Below are 14,365 nucleotides of genomic sequence, written 5' to 3'. Positions count from 1 at the left end.
TGCGGTGACCTCTGCTTGATTTACTAGCTCAGAGTAATCATAAGTTTAGGGTACCGCGTAAGGGACAAGGGGAACTTGATGGGGTGAAGGCAAAAATCTGTTTGGTTGCATCACACCCATATAATCCCGAGACGACAACTTGAAGGTAAACTGGATGCAAATTTCCTGTATGCCTTTATTCCATCTCTTCTGATTTCAGGATCTTTCATAAGGTCAGTCAGAGCCCAGGAAGCTGAGTCATCCCATATAACTCAACTTTGCCTTGCCAATAAGGTTATCAGAATTTTTCATCTCTTTTGCAAGGAGAACATCCTCCTGCACCAGTGAGAGACAAGTAGAGTGCAGCACAGCTTCCCACCACTTCTCCACTTTAGCTCATGAAACCTGAATAACACATTTTTGCATACAGAGGTTTCTCCTCGGAAGAGATTCAGTTCTTGCTACTGCCAGATGGAACCCCAGAAAACAAATATTCTTAAGCACCAGCAGTTTGAATCCTTCCACAATACACAGTGTTCATGATAACGGTTAAGAGTAAGAATTTAAGAAATTCTGCATGAAATCTGCTAATAGGGCTTGAACCCTAAATTCTGAATAATCTTTTCCTAAACAATTTATTTCTTTAATTTGTTTTGTTTTTATTTTTAACTAATGTTACAAAGGAGATTGAGCATACCATTTTGTTTACCTTAGCTACTGTAGAAAATGTTTTTCTTGCAATTAAATGCATTTGTATTCTTGTTTTTTTCTATAGAAAGAAGAAAATCAGCTGGTAAAAGGCCAGGGTCAAAATATTTCAGTTACCGGCACGACTGAACCTGCAGGTACTCTTACTATATAATTGAATACTCTTTTCCTAAATCTTATTCCACAGTTTCATCCAAAGGCCTTTTTGAGATGGGACTTTTGTAAATTTGGTAGTAAACATTGTACTTTGAAGTATCTCAAGGCAATATTTATTCTGTTTCGAAGTTTTAAGAATTAAATGTAAAATGGCATGGTTGAATTACCTTGCTTTTCAAGCACATGCATTCCTTTATAAATGTTTATGGAAGATGACTATCCACAGGCGGCAACCAGCTTTACATAATCTATGCTTTCCAGTCTTTTCCAGCCCTGGCAAAATATTAGCTATTCTACAATACTATAGAATCACTTTAAAAAAAAGTTTATTGCTCTTGCAATGGAGTGATGATTAAATACTTGCGTTTCTTCAATACAAGTAGAATTCGTCTTCTAACTTCTCAAAATGTGAAATGGAGGATTGTTGTAGACTTCCTTTTTGTAGTAGTACATTTATATGGGCCGGGATGCCCGCCCAACACCAAAATCCCCATGGGAGGAGACAGACACAGGTTTAAACTTTTGGGAGGCGGGGGGGCCTCACGACCCCCCCGGCCGTATTTATTAAAATATGAAACAAAATTTAAAACTTTAAATTAAAACGTTTCATGAATCATGTACAAATTCAACTTCAATTACATTTTGATGAAGACAGATTTTTGGCTAACCTTAACAAATCTCTAATACAAAGGTTTCCTAGCCGAGTCTAGCATCCTGAAAACATTTTAAAAAAATTTACAACCTAGCATTAAGGGCCAACGGCAAGGTCTTAACCAGTGTCAGATCCCTATCACCAACTTCCCGCCCTCACGGTGTGAGTGGCGCATGCGCAGAGGACTTTACCCTCGCAGCCAACTGTAACTTCCCCTGTCGTGGGGGCCCCCTTTCACTCGACGCCATCTTAAGGTCGTCCGAGTTCCCATGCGAGGTATCCGTAAGAAGGACAGCGTGGACTCCCCCCCACCCCCCCTTCCCCACACTCTCTTCCACCGGAGCGGATATCCGGCCCACGGGAAATTCGTGGGAGGGGCATATAGCCGTCTCCCCCTGGGAGGGGCCTATGGCCGTCTCCCCCTGGGCGACCCATCCGTAGTGGGTGCCGCCCCCCGTGGGAGGGGCCAATGGCCGCCTCCCCCCAGGCGCTCCCATCCATAATGGGTGGCGCCCCCCCTAGGGACCTTGAAATCACTGCTCACCGATCATGACCTTACCGCCCGACCAAAAAAATAAATACGACAGTTGTTTTACCTACTAAGGAAAGAAAATTATGCCTAAATCTGTAACAGTTTGACAATTCACCGACTTTGACATTGCTACAAAGGGAAAAAAGTCCTAAAGCAAAAAAAAACAATCTTTAATGAATCCATTCCTTTACGTTTCTACAAAGGAAAAAAAGGCCTACAAGCAAGTATTCAATTATATGCATACATTCATGATATAAAAAATGACTGTACCTTTTTATTACATCAAAATAATGATCGAGAAAATTACTTTAGTACACAAAATTTGCAACAAGGGGCTGGTGGGTGGGTCAAAAAAAGTGCAGCTAGTTCCCTTGAGGGCTCACGAGCGACGAGTGGTACAGCCTTCAGAGCACAGGAACAAGAAGAAGCTTCATTGGATTCCCGCGCTATTTATCCATCTGCGGGAGGGCGGGGGCCCGCCTCAAGTACGCCCATCCGTGCACGGACTTCCGGGCGGGTGTCTAGGCCAACCTCTTCTGGGCGGGAGGGGCGTGCTCCGGCTACGCCGCTTCGGGCATACCAGCCGGATCACGCCCCCCGCCCACAATGGTTTCCCGGGGGATCGGGGCACCCATCCATACATTCGGGGGGACCGAGTGGTCTCCCCTTTCCATGTGTTCACTTTTAAGTGATAAAGCTACAATAGTCTTAACCGAATTCTCATTCAAACTCAAAATTTATTATCGAATCTAAACTCCTTTGGGCCCCAACAATTAGCTACGCACCCACTCATTTGAAATACGTTACTTTCAACCTCATAGTCAACAGTTTTGCATTATAAATGTTAGTGTGCCCCTTCCATGGAGCTGGCCTACTCATGTAGTCGTTTTTTATTTTAAATCGCTCCCGCCTCTGATGATGCACCATTAGTAATTATCCTCCAAATTGTGGAAAATGTTATACTTGCTATATTATTAGCGTCTCTGAAATTCATTAAATCTCAATTAGACAACTATTTCAGCCCCACATGTATTTACATTTTCTTAATCACTGGCATATCCAAGCCTTCATTATGATGATTTCTTTTAAGGAAATCAAAAAAGTCATGGTCGCTTTTTTAGGGAGAAAGGAGGATTTGTACAATTAGCTTTAACAATGCATACCTATCTGATGGTAAAAGGTTACCAAACAGCTACTCGGAAGGCCATAGATCATAAACCAGGATAATATAATATTCCTATAAAACCACAGCAACTATTATTTAAAACCTTTACCTTGATCTCCTATCTTCTACAACTTTTCCCTCTTTCTAGGGAGATTCTCTATCAATATGTATCTGTAGAATTTTGCCAGACTGAATAATCATTACAACATCAGATGGTCTCAAGTAACATGGACCCACAATATGAGTGACCTGTAGAAATATTCCACTTACTGGCTTCATATGGGTCCTCTCCCTTCCTTTTGGTGTAGATGATTGTACTGCTGAGCTGTACATGGCACCATCTGTGGAATACGGAAGTGCTGTGGGAACTTTATTGCTTGGATTGACACCAGTGTGACTGAGTGGTCCAGAGCCTTCACTCTGCTCCCTCCAAATAGGCTACCTAGTTGGAGGGGGTAGTGGTCATTGAACTGAGTAATGAGATATGTATGCATCATGCATTGACTGACCCTGACTGGCTGCAAGTGTTCTGTGAGTGCATGCTGGGATCCCCCCAACCAGCGACAACACTTAAGTGCCTTCTCCCCTCGTTTTATCCCCGTCATCAGCAATGCACTGCACTGCCCCCACGGGATTTGCAGTTGAAATTCTTGCTGTATTCTGATAGTGACTTTCAGCTGATCAAGAACTCTGGTGTATTGCTCTGACCTCTACTGTGCTTCTTAATTTTCAAATGGTGCTACTTATTCACTGGTGATATTGCCTGGACCTACCTGGACAGAGTTCAAACTTGCTGCCCTCTGTTCTCCTCCACTAATGTGTTATGATGGAGCACAAGGAGAGGTTTTGGGGGGGAGGCTAAATGTCAAATCAAAGCAAGTGAGATATGTTCACTGAGGCAGTTCATCCCTACCAATAAACATGCATCTGAGGGGCTGAGTTCAGCTGGTGGCCCATTTGGATTAGGCCATTTTTGGAAACTATTCTATACTCGATTGACAACATCTAAACCTCCCTGGAGAGCAAAGATAGGAGAAACAGATGTAGATGCCATTTGGACAAGACCTCCTTAATACAGTCAGTAGGATAATGGTGTTAGAGAGCCAAATCGATTCATTTGACGGCATATTCTGTGTACTTCAGTATAGGGCCATGCATTTGGAATGATCCTTGAGGACTCTGGAACAAATGGTAGATGGCCACATCGATGGTAGGGCCATACAGAGCAAACTGAACCTGTCTGCAATCCTGGTGGTAAAACATTCCTTACAGACTTTCTTACCCCAGACAAACGATTGATGTCCAGCTGCTTTGTAGACAGGGGCTTCATTGGGCCCTACCAGCAATGCTCCATCTCGGGCTCCACCAAGACCACGCATTGCTAACCCCTCAACTGCAAATACAGAGCCAATACACGAAAGGCTAAACATTCATTAGACCACTTATCCTGTAAATTGTTGCTCATTATGATCTTCCCAGACTATGCAAGTATTTACGAGAAACAAGAGAAGCCATTTGAAGATGTGGAAAAACATCTTAAAGCTATGAAGCTAAACTGTTTGATACTATATCCAGCGAAGCTGAAATTCCTCTTCAAATAACATTTTTGAAATCTTCTGATGCAGCATGTAACCGAATGCAAAGACGTAATACTTTGACCGTCTAAATATAAAATGCTGTGTAACCTTGGACATACACTGACTGCAATATCCGAAGAGGTTAAGGGTGGAAGGTATTGGTGCTCGTGCGCAAAGACATTTGTGAAGAAAGTGGATAGCTTGGAGCCCACTAATGGTAAATTTGGCGTTGATGATTCAGACCTGGGAACCCATCCTGCAGAAGAACCTGAACTCACATAGGAACCCTAGGTTTCAGTGTGTTCTTTAGATTCCATAGTGTGATCATTCTGCTCTGTGTCTTGTGCTGTAATTTGTTACAACACAGTTCAGATGTGGAAGAGGACATTATCGCCTGCTTAAGCTGATGATACCTTACAATTGTTCCACACTAACATGATGTGAATCTTCTCTTTCTTTTTTTTGTTTCATTATTTTAGGAGATATACTCAAGCCACCCTCTCATAGAATGTAATAGTATTTACTGATGGGTAAACCCTGTGTTCCTCAAAACCTGAGTAAACAATCAATATAAATACCAATAGTTCTGTCTGAATTATTTATGAAACATGTAAACATTTGAGGAGATGGCATTAATCAGATCTCTCAATTGTTAAAATCAAAAATGTAAATAAAATGTTAGTTTTCATCAATTCAATTAAACAGTACTATTGTTGATATATCAAAAAACAAGAGCAATCCAGTCTAGATTAGGGGTATCTTAAGCTTGCCCCAACAGGTGGCCTCGCAACAATCATTACTAGTCACCAGTTTAGATAGTCACAGAACTGGTAGGCTTTCAGTAGATGAACCAACATCTACAATATTCCCAATGCATTCTATTTAAATGGTCAGATCGCAGAGACAAGGACCCCAAACTCATTCCTCTGCGGCTGGAGGAACTAGTTTGGGGTCCCTTTCTTGTGATGACAATTTAGATCGGACGCATTGAAAGTATTGGAGGTTCATCTACTTAGAGCCTACCTTTTCTGTGACGATCTACGTTGGTGATGAGTAGTGATTGTTGTGAGGGCACTTCTTGGGGAATGCTTAAGTTACCATTGGTATAGGAAGGCTTGCCCTTGTATGTTGGGCCTGAGAAAGACCCCATTTGATTCATTAATTTCCACAGCCTTAACCAGTTGAAAGGTCTATGCTCTAAAAAGAAAACATGGACTATTTACCATCGGGTCGGGATACATTTTATGTCACTGCCCCGGAGAGAGTTGATTGCTGGTTAATGGATAATAGGCAAGTTATTTGACGAATCACAGGAATCTTGATTCAAAAACTGTAAAAAAAATTCACATTTCACTATAACGATATGTACCACCATTACCTTAGCAAAGCCTGATTGGGTGAAATGGTTTTTGGGTATATCAAGGATAGTATTGTTTAAATGAATTGAACAAAACTAACATTGAGTGTGGTGGTCTTCATATGTACATCTAATATATTTGATTTTAACAATAGAAATATCGAATTAATACGACCTCCACAAATGTTTAAATGTTTTATAAATAATTCTGACAGAACCATATGTGTTTATTTAAACTCTCATAGAGGGTGTCAGAGTTGTTTTGTTTTGGGTTAGAGCAGAGGGTGGGTTGTGAACGATTCACGATTGTGATAGGTTAAGAGGTTAAGTTCAGATTTGTGAGAGTGATACTTCTTGTTTATGGGTAGTTCTGTTAAGGTTATATTAACATATTTACTTGTATGTGCCTGGACTCATCTGCTTCACCTTCTATGTTGTTGCTTGACACTCACATGCATGGGCACTACCGCTCACCTGTAATAACATCATATGTACAATGATTTAATGGCAATTTAAAATGGAGTGACTTATCAAAGATTTGATGCTATAAAAGAAACATCTGTTGGACTGGGCATGTTTTTTCCACAGTAGTGTGCACAGAATTCACCAGAAGTTTGAGAGGAGTGGCGATACTAATGTACAGAGTCTTCTTTTTACTGTTCAGCATTCATACCTGGATAAACTAGACAAGGACCTTTGTTGTTTGCTTTGGTCATTCCTGAATGATTACATTCTACTCAAGTTCTTGATTGGCAAAGTAGATGTTTTGTGGTTGCTGTTGACATAAATCTTGTAGGGGGGAACTGTGCTGAACATGGACTTTTAATGAGTAACATGTGCCACTCTGAACTAACAGTATGGTGACTGAGCAACCAAAGTGAGTGAAGAGGCAAAATGTAACTTAATAAAGAAATACTGCAAATGCAGATGGCACTTTGCTAGACCTTCCACTTTTATCTCGTAGGGACGAAACTGCCCCAAAATATTTGCGCATTGGACGTCCTTCCATTTAACATGGACCTTCCGAAACACACACGAAAGTAGGCAAGCATAAACTCCTTGAAACTACATTGACGTAGATTGACTTATAGTCGATTGAGAAGAAGTTAATTCTGAACTGATTCAAGATAATAGCCCAATTCCACACAGACATAGTCACAACTCTTGGCTACATGGGACTAGTTGATACAATTGTGTATAGAAAATGTTTCCAAACTGATTGAGTTGGAGTCATAATACATGTGGACCCTGCACTCTAGCTCGTAATAATAATAGTGAAACTTGTAAGGGTCATGGCTACTTCAAGACTAAGTGTCCCAGCGCTGCAATCCAGGCTCCCAAGTGTTACGCACTCTCCAAAATAACAGATCATTTCTGTCCTAAACAGCCGAGTTTTAAATCTCTTCCTAGAAAGGCGTTCCGAAGGGCCTGTCGAGCAGTTAGAGGCAGCGAGTTTCAAAGCTCGGAAGCTAAAAGAACTGCCACCAAGGCACACTCTTCTCACTTTCGGGATACAGATCCTACTTGCCCTCAAGGATCTAAGATTCCTCAGTGGATTATAGGGTTTGATAAAAGGCTGGATGTGCCGAGGGCTACTGTTTGTCAAGCTTTATAACACTAGCACAACACCTTAAACGAGATCCTCTGCTTCATAGAGTGCCAATGTAACTTAGCAAGTGAGGATCCCATGGACACACATTTTAGAAAATTGAGAAGCAGGCAAGCCGCCGCATTCTGCACTCGTTGAAGACCCATAATCCGAGAATTTGACACCCCCAGATTTAACACATTGCAGTAGTCCAGGTTTGAGATATTTAAGGCCTGGACACAGTTTTCCTCCCTGTTTTGGGGTGTACATCCAGGATCTTTTTCAGGGTCTTGAGGACTCCAAAGCATTTCCAAGCCAACGTTATAATTTGGCTGTCAAAGGCCAATTTCTGGTCGAACCAAATACCCAGGTTTTTAACCTTGGGTACAGAGCTGGGTACTAGGCCGAGGGTTTGAGGCCACCAAGGTGTTGACCAAATATTGTGTTGTTTGCCCAGGACCAAGAGCTCTGTCTTCCCGGCATTCAGGTTTAAATGGATTTGCTCCATCCGTCCGGCAACGTCCTCCAAACATGACCTCAAAGAAGTAGCCATGGTTGCAGCAATTGAGTGTCATCAGCACAGGTGATTACTGTGAACCCATGATATTCAATTATCTTAGCCAGAGGGAGCATATATAAATTAACTAAGGTTGGACTCGGAAGTATACTGAAGTACTCCCTGCTGCAGATTGAACACTTTCGAATGGTGAGGTTTTTGATACACCTGGAGCATGTGTCCCTAAAGAAAGGAAGCAACCCACGGTAAAGCCATATGTCCGACACTGCATCTCAACAGACACTCATTGAGCTGATTGTATGATACGGTGACCAGATAGCTTAGGGAAATGTAGTTTTGTTCTGTATGTTGAGTAAAATTACTATGCAGTGGTATATGTTAAAACAAATGTCAATAAAAAAAGTACCAAAAAAACCCACTACAGGCATAGAGTACCAACGGATGGTCATACCCTTCTTCATTGGAGCTGAGTGACGTCAGGTGCACTTGGCAAACAACCGACCAATAGAGTGTTGTGTTCTGTTGTACATCAGTCTTTCTCACATTTCAATTCATTTTTTTTTCTATTTCCTAACTTCATTTAGTTTTGGCGATGCAAATGGTGGCATGTGGGGCCTCTCAGACCACTCCCAACTTGAGCTATGTATAGGTGATGTGGGAAGGCCTTACACAGATGTAGCACCTGAATGCCTGGTGGGTCACTGATTGGCAAATAATGTTGGCTCATTTAATTGCCTGGATACATTTTTAGATGGAACACCATGGCATATCTTAAACCTTAAGACAAAGGCTCCGAAAGGGACAGTTGACTTAGAGGCCGGAGTATTATATCTTGAGAAACAGTATTTGGAGTCTAGTGGCATTGAGGTGTCTCATGAGCTAGTACAATAGATTGACCTTAAGGCACATAATGCATAATAAAGTGAGGATTGCTTGTATCGTTTGACCTGTGGTGTGTTCTTCCTTATTTTCTATATGGATGAAATTAAGGAGTACCAAATTGACGGTCAATTGTTTGTTGGTTTCTCCATTGCAAAAAAAGGATAGACCGTCCAGAATCCTATAAAAATGGATTGTCCTCTGCATCAAACTATGTTATGCCTTGACCAAAAAGGATCCTCCTGATGGCCTAATACCTCATTGCACCAGGGCAAAAGCTGTCACTGCAGCATTGACTTAGGGTGTTCCTATCCTGGCCATCTGCCACATGGGCATCTGTCTATACTTTTCCGGTACTACTGCATCGAATCTCAAGTCTGCAAGGAGAGTAATTTTTACTTGCTTTGTCATCACAAACTTCCTGGTGCAAGTCCACTCCTTAAAACCACCTCCTTGGAGGGGGCATTGCTTTGCAACTGCTTCGCACAATGAGGAATCTGCAGGTAGATGTATCTATCAAAAGAAAAAGTTACTTGCAGGGACCCTCATTTTGGTGGAAAGTCTAACCACAGATTGCTCACTGTCCCCCTGCCTCCCTATTCAGTTCAGTGGAATTTCTACAGTAGTAAGATTCCAAATTAATGTTTGCACATTTTAAATACAAACTCAATTCTGTGTGCCACTCCATGTCTGAGGGCATGGAAAAATACAAGGCAATTGACGTCAGCAAGCTGGGTGAAGCCAATATGTGGTGGCAAGGTGGAGTTGTTTCTGAGGCTGATAGTGTGCTAGTCAGCACACAGGAGCTATTGCAAGAGTTTCCAGATCCAGTCTGGCACACAGAGAGATTCTCAAGATAAGGATTCTACACCAGAAACCTCATTCTTTGGGCTAAGCAGTGGAGGATGCCTCTTAAACAACATCTGTGTATTTTAAGTGGCAGTCCAAGCCAGCCATTCAATGCTCTGTTACTAATAGCAAGCTGCCATCAGGCAGAGTAGTCTTCTTACTCCATCAAGAGCTCATGATAGCAATTGGAAACAACTTATTTGGGCTTTGGAGGTCACCTGAATGATGTAGAAGTAAGAGGTCTTCGGAGGATCAGCATCACTGTATCAACATTCTCCATCTGGGTGTCATACGCCTATTGCTTAATGCCTTTCTGCCTTCTGTCAGGGGCAAGTCAGTCCAGAGCCTCATGGACAACGCAGCCTCTATGTTGCAACAGGCAGGGCGGGTGGAGTCCTGTGTTTTTTTTTACTAGGCTGTGGCTAGATCTAGAGCCAAGTCCTGTGCACACACGTGTATAGTATTCAGTCCTGTTGTCAGAACCCAACAATTAGAAACAAAGTTCATAAGAATGAATGAAGGTCAAACACCAGGTTTTCGCTACCTGGAGCCACAATGTGTCACTGCCCGCACTGACCTGCGCGGTCCTTCTTTTGATTTCAGGTCTCTGCTCTGAATCTGGGACGCACCCGTCCGGATTCTCCGCCCATGTTCCTACACATCCAGCAGGGCATGAATATTTCCAAAACGTTTTTTTCACGCGGCCGGCTGTGACGAGTGAACCGCCACTGCGCCTGATGAGTTACATCTCCTTCACGGTGTGACGAAACACGTGTCGGCTGGCTAATGTCATATGTACTGATCAAGATTGACTTATAAATCTTCTCTACATGCGAAAACCTGGTGTTTGACCTTCATTCGTTCTTATGAACTTTGTTTCTAATTATTGGGTCCTGACAACAGGACCGATTACTATACAAGCGTGTGCACAGGACTTGGCTCTTTTCTGTTTGGTTTAGGCCCCCCTATACCAGTGCAGGGGTTGTTTGCTGACTGGGTTTGTTTTCCCCTGACCTGTTTGCACCGCGTAACTGCTATATCAATAGACATACTCCGTGATCATACACGCTTGAGCGCCAAATCTTCCTGTCCTTCAATCCAAACCCATTCTCTCTTTTCACACTGTTGTGGCTAGATCTACACAGGTAATCCCAGATGGCCAGTCACCTAGCAGGTTCCTGTAACCTCAGTGTTGACAAACACAGTAGGTGACATCTTGCTGATCACGAATGATGTCTACTCCCAGAGGTGGCTTAAAAACAAGTATCATCTTTTTTTTGTAATTCTTTTAATTGCATTTTCATACAAATAAACACAGAAAATCATTCGGACCATACCACTACTGCATTCGTCAATCCAGTATGTGAAACATAATACATTAGAGACTCGTACATTTCAAGACCCAACAATTATTCGGAGGGTAGAACATTCATTGATGATGTTAATCGGTAGAATGTGCACTCAAGTAACTTGTGAGATATTGCCAATAATATTTAGGGCGGGATCGTGCAGGTAACTCCTCTTCATATGTGTGCAATGTATCACGGCAATAGGCCATGTCACAAAGCCAGTGCGTGCTAGTGGGCGTTAGTTTGCTCTCCCAGCACAGGAAAATTCTCCTTTTGGCTAACAGCAGGGCGACCATACAGAATTTACGTTTTGTAGCTCGGAAATTACCCATTATACCCAGCAAACAAGTGCGCATAGTGCAGGAATTATCCGCATCTACCATTTCTGACAGCAGCGATGTGATCTCCACCCAATAAGCTTTTATTTTCAGACATCCCCACGCAAGGTGGATAAAATCCGCCATATCAGCTCCACAGAGTTTACAGCTCGCTTTAGTGCGAAGGCCATATCTCACAGGTGTGTAATATGTTTGATGCAGATATTTAAAGTGCAGAATTCGGAGGTTGCCGTTAGGGGGTCAGCATTTGGGTTAATGTGCACGCAATTTGCCATTCTTCCTCCGGAAGAGGGTCATCTAGGATTACATTCCACCTCTCACGGGCCCTATCGGTCGGTGTCCTCATTGCGTTCTGTGCAGTCACGTATAGCCTGGATACTAAATGTGTAGTGTTTGGAGATGAAACAATTAGTTGTAGGGTATCTAACTGAGGTGGATCATCAGGGAAACTGGGTTAGACCTTCTTAACTGCCCCTGAAGCCTATGGTAGGTGAATTGGAATAGTAATGTTTGGTTTGTTATATACGACAGATCCTGTGCCTTTCTGAACACCCCATTGCAATGGAAGTCACCCATGGTGTCTATCCCCACTTGGCGTAACAAGTTCATACCCACCTCTTCATTTGTGACAGAAATCTCGGGGTGGTGACTTAAGGGCAATGCTGGCGCATATAAGGGCAATTTATCTGCCAGTTGACCCAGTTTTTTCCATGCCTTATTAGTGGTGTCAATGGTGTTAATGTCTTTGGCGTGGAGAGGAGGACGAGCATGTGTTATGATAGATGATAAGGGAATGGGTAAGGCGTCTCCTTCCTCGACTGCTGTGTGTGTGAAGTATGGGATTGGATGAAACCAGTATGTGGCATATTGCGCCTGAGCACAAAGATAATAGAGAAGAAAGTCAGGTACACACAGTCCCTCTTTGGAGTACGGCAATGTTAATGTGCGTAGTTCTACACGTGCCTGCTTGCCTGCCCATATCAGCCGTAAGACTGTCGCTGTAATACGTTTAAATACCTCTGTTGGGGGTGGTATCGGAATATTGTTAAAAAGATAGACGTGCTTGGGGAGAATCACCATCTTAACAATAGCGATCCGATCTGCAAGTGAGAGGGGTAATTGTATCCAACGACTAATTTTGTCATCTAAAGATAACAGTACTCTTCCCTAATTCGTGCGTATAACAACTTCAGGGTCTCTGTGAAACCATATTCCTAAATACCTAATCGGGTCTTCCTGCCATTCGAGGGGAATTCAGTATTGTGTGGCAAAGTGGATGTGAGAAGTTGGCCTGATATATGATGCTCACTAGTTCTAGTGATCACCTTGTATCAGTCCAAACAACCCTTATGGTGATTGGTTGTAAGTCAACCTTATAGACCAGCTATCCTAATGGTAGCGTGGACAAAGCAGTCTTGAGCTAAACTCTTTTGGCATGTGAAGCCATCTGTTTTACCACATATAACCCCTTGAATACCAAATGAAAGGACACCACACAGGTAGTTATGAAAATAAACAAGATATGTATTAACTAACATACACCTCTGGACTCTTTATGAGGTCAGAGGGCTAAGCGCATGACAAGACTCTTAAGAAAAATACGTTAAGTTGCACGAGTTACAATGTTGCCCTAGGGGTGCAACAAACCATATACTAAACAAGTGGTATAAGGAAGTCGATAGAAGGAATGGAGCTGTCCAGAGGCTGTAGGATCGCTGGGACTACACTATCCTAACTTTAGGTAAGTAATAGGAGGCCCACGGAACGCGTGTGCAGAGTGTGAACTCACACGCGAGATGCGTAACCAAGTCAATGGACAGTACAGTTTACGAAAAAGGTGAGTACGGACAATCCTGACTAGTTAGGACTAAAACGACTGTGAATCTGGACACTAGGAGAGTCAATCTACCCTTGAGCACCGAAATACTCTTGTTACCTCACCCACGGGCTGCGGGTGCATAGGTGCAAAGTTGTGTCGGGTTTCTGCGTTTAAGTCTCTGGAGCCTGGAAGAAAAGATGCTGCAGGCGGCCAGGAGGAAGATGTCCGGTGTGATCCAAGGGTAGATCAAGGAAGCTGAAGACCTGAAAACAGAGGGGACAATGTTCAAAGTCACTAGCCAGTGACTGGAGGGGAACCAGGAAGGAACCAGATGCTGTCGTCGCGATCAGGTGAAGAGTGGACGCTTGACTCTGCAGCCACGTGGACCAGGAGGTGTCTTCGACGACCAGGATGGTGGCAAGAGCTGTCCCACGCAGGCTCTCGCTGTCGGCGGTGTTGGTTCCGGATTCGGCGTCAACATGCCTTGGCAAAGGCAACCCACGCGGTGAGTGGAAAAGGCGTCTGGTGCGGACCAGGAGGGTCCGCGGTACTTCTCTTTTGGAAGGAAGCAAGGGCCAGTCTAGAGCAACCAGACCAGCAGTGTTTATGTCTTGGATCGTCGTCTAGGAGGCCACTAGCCAGCCGGCAAGTGACCAGACAACGCGTCGAGCAGCAATCAAGCAAAAGGGCCCCACGCAGATCTCGTGGATGCTGGAGCGCTGATCTTCTGTGCAGGTGCTGCTCGGGGCTGGGGCTTCTCAATCACCAAAGCACTTCGTCGAGGATACCTCAGAAGTCGTGCAGGAAGCAAAGTGCAGTTTCTTCAACATGGCCGGTCCCACGTGTCTCGTCGCACCCACGGATCTCAGCTGTGCTGCAGATGTAGGTTGAGGTCGGAGA

At 43.4% G+C, this 14,365-nt stretch overlaps 1 protein-coding gene across 1 annotated transcript in view; it reads left to right on the top strand.

Annotated features, from left to right (window-relative positions):
* BDP1 (BDP1 general transcription factor IIIB subunit) overlaps positions 1-14,365 on the top strand; it is a 1,412,545-nt gene that overhangs the window by 1,192,707 nt on the left and 205,473 nt on the right. The window contains exon 36 of the mRNA XM_086960808.1: positions 755-824. Coding sequence (XP_086816934.1) covers positions 755-824 — 70 coding nt within the window. The remainder of the gene's footprint in view (positions 1-754; positions 825-14,365) is intronic.

The sequence above is a fragment of the Lissotriton vulgaris genome, chromosome 3_1 (assembly GCF_964263255.1).
Source record: "Lissotriton vulgaris chromosome 3_1, aLisVul1.2, whole genome shotgun sequence".
In the NCBI taxonomy this organism is placed as follows: Eukaryota; Metazoa; Chordata; class Amphibia; order Caudata; family Salamandridae; genus Lissotriton; species Lissotriton vulgaris.
The sequence above is the reverse complement of the archived record's forward strand: the minus strand, read 5'-3'. Positions and strand labels throughout refer to the sequence as shown.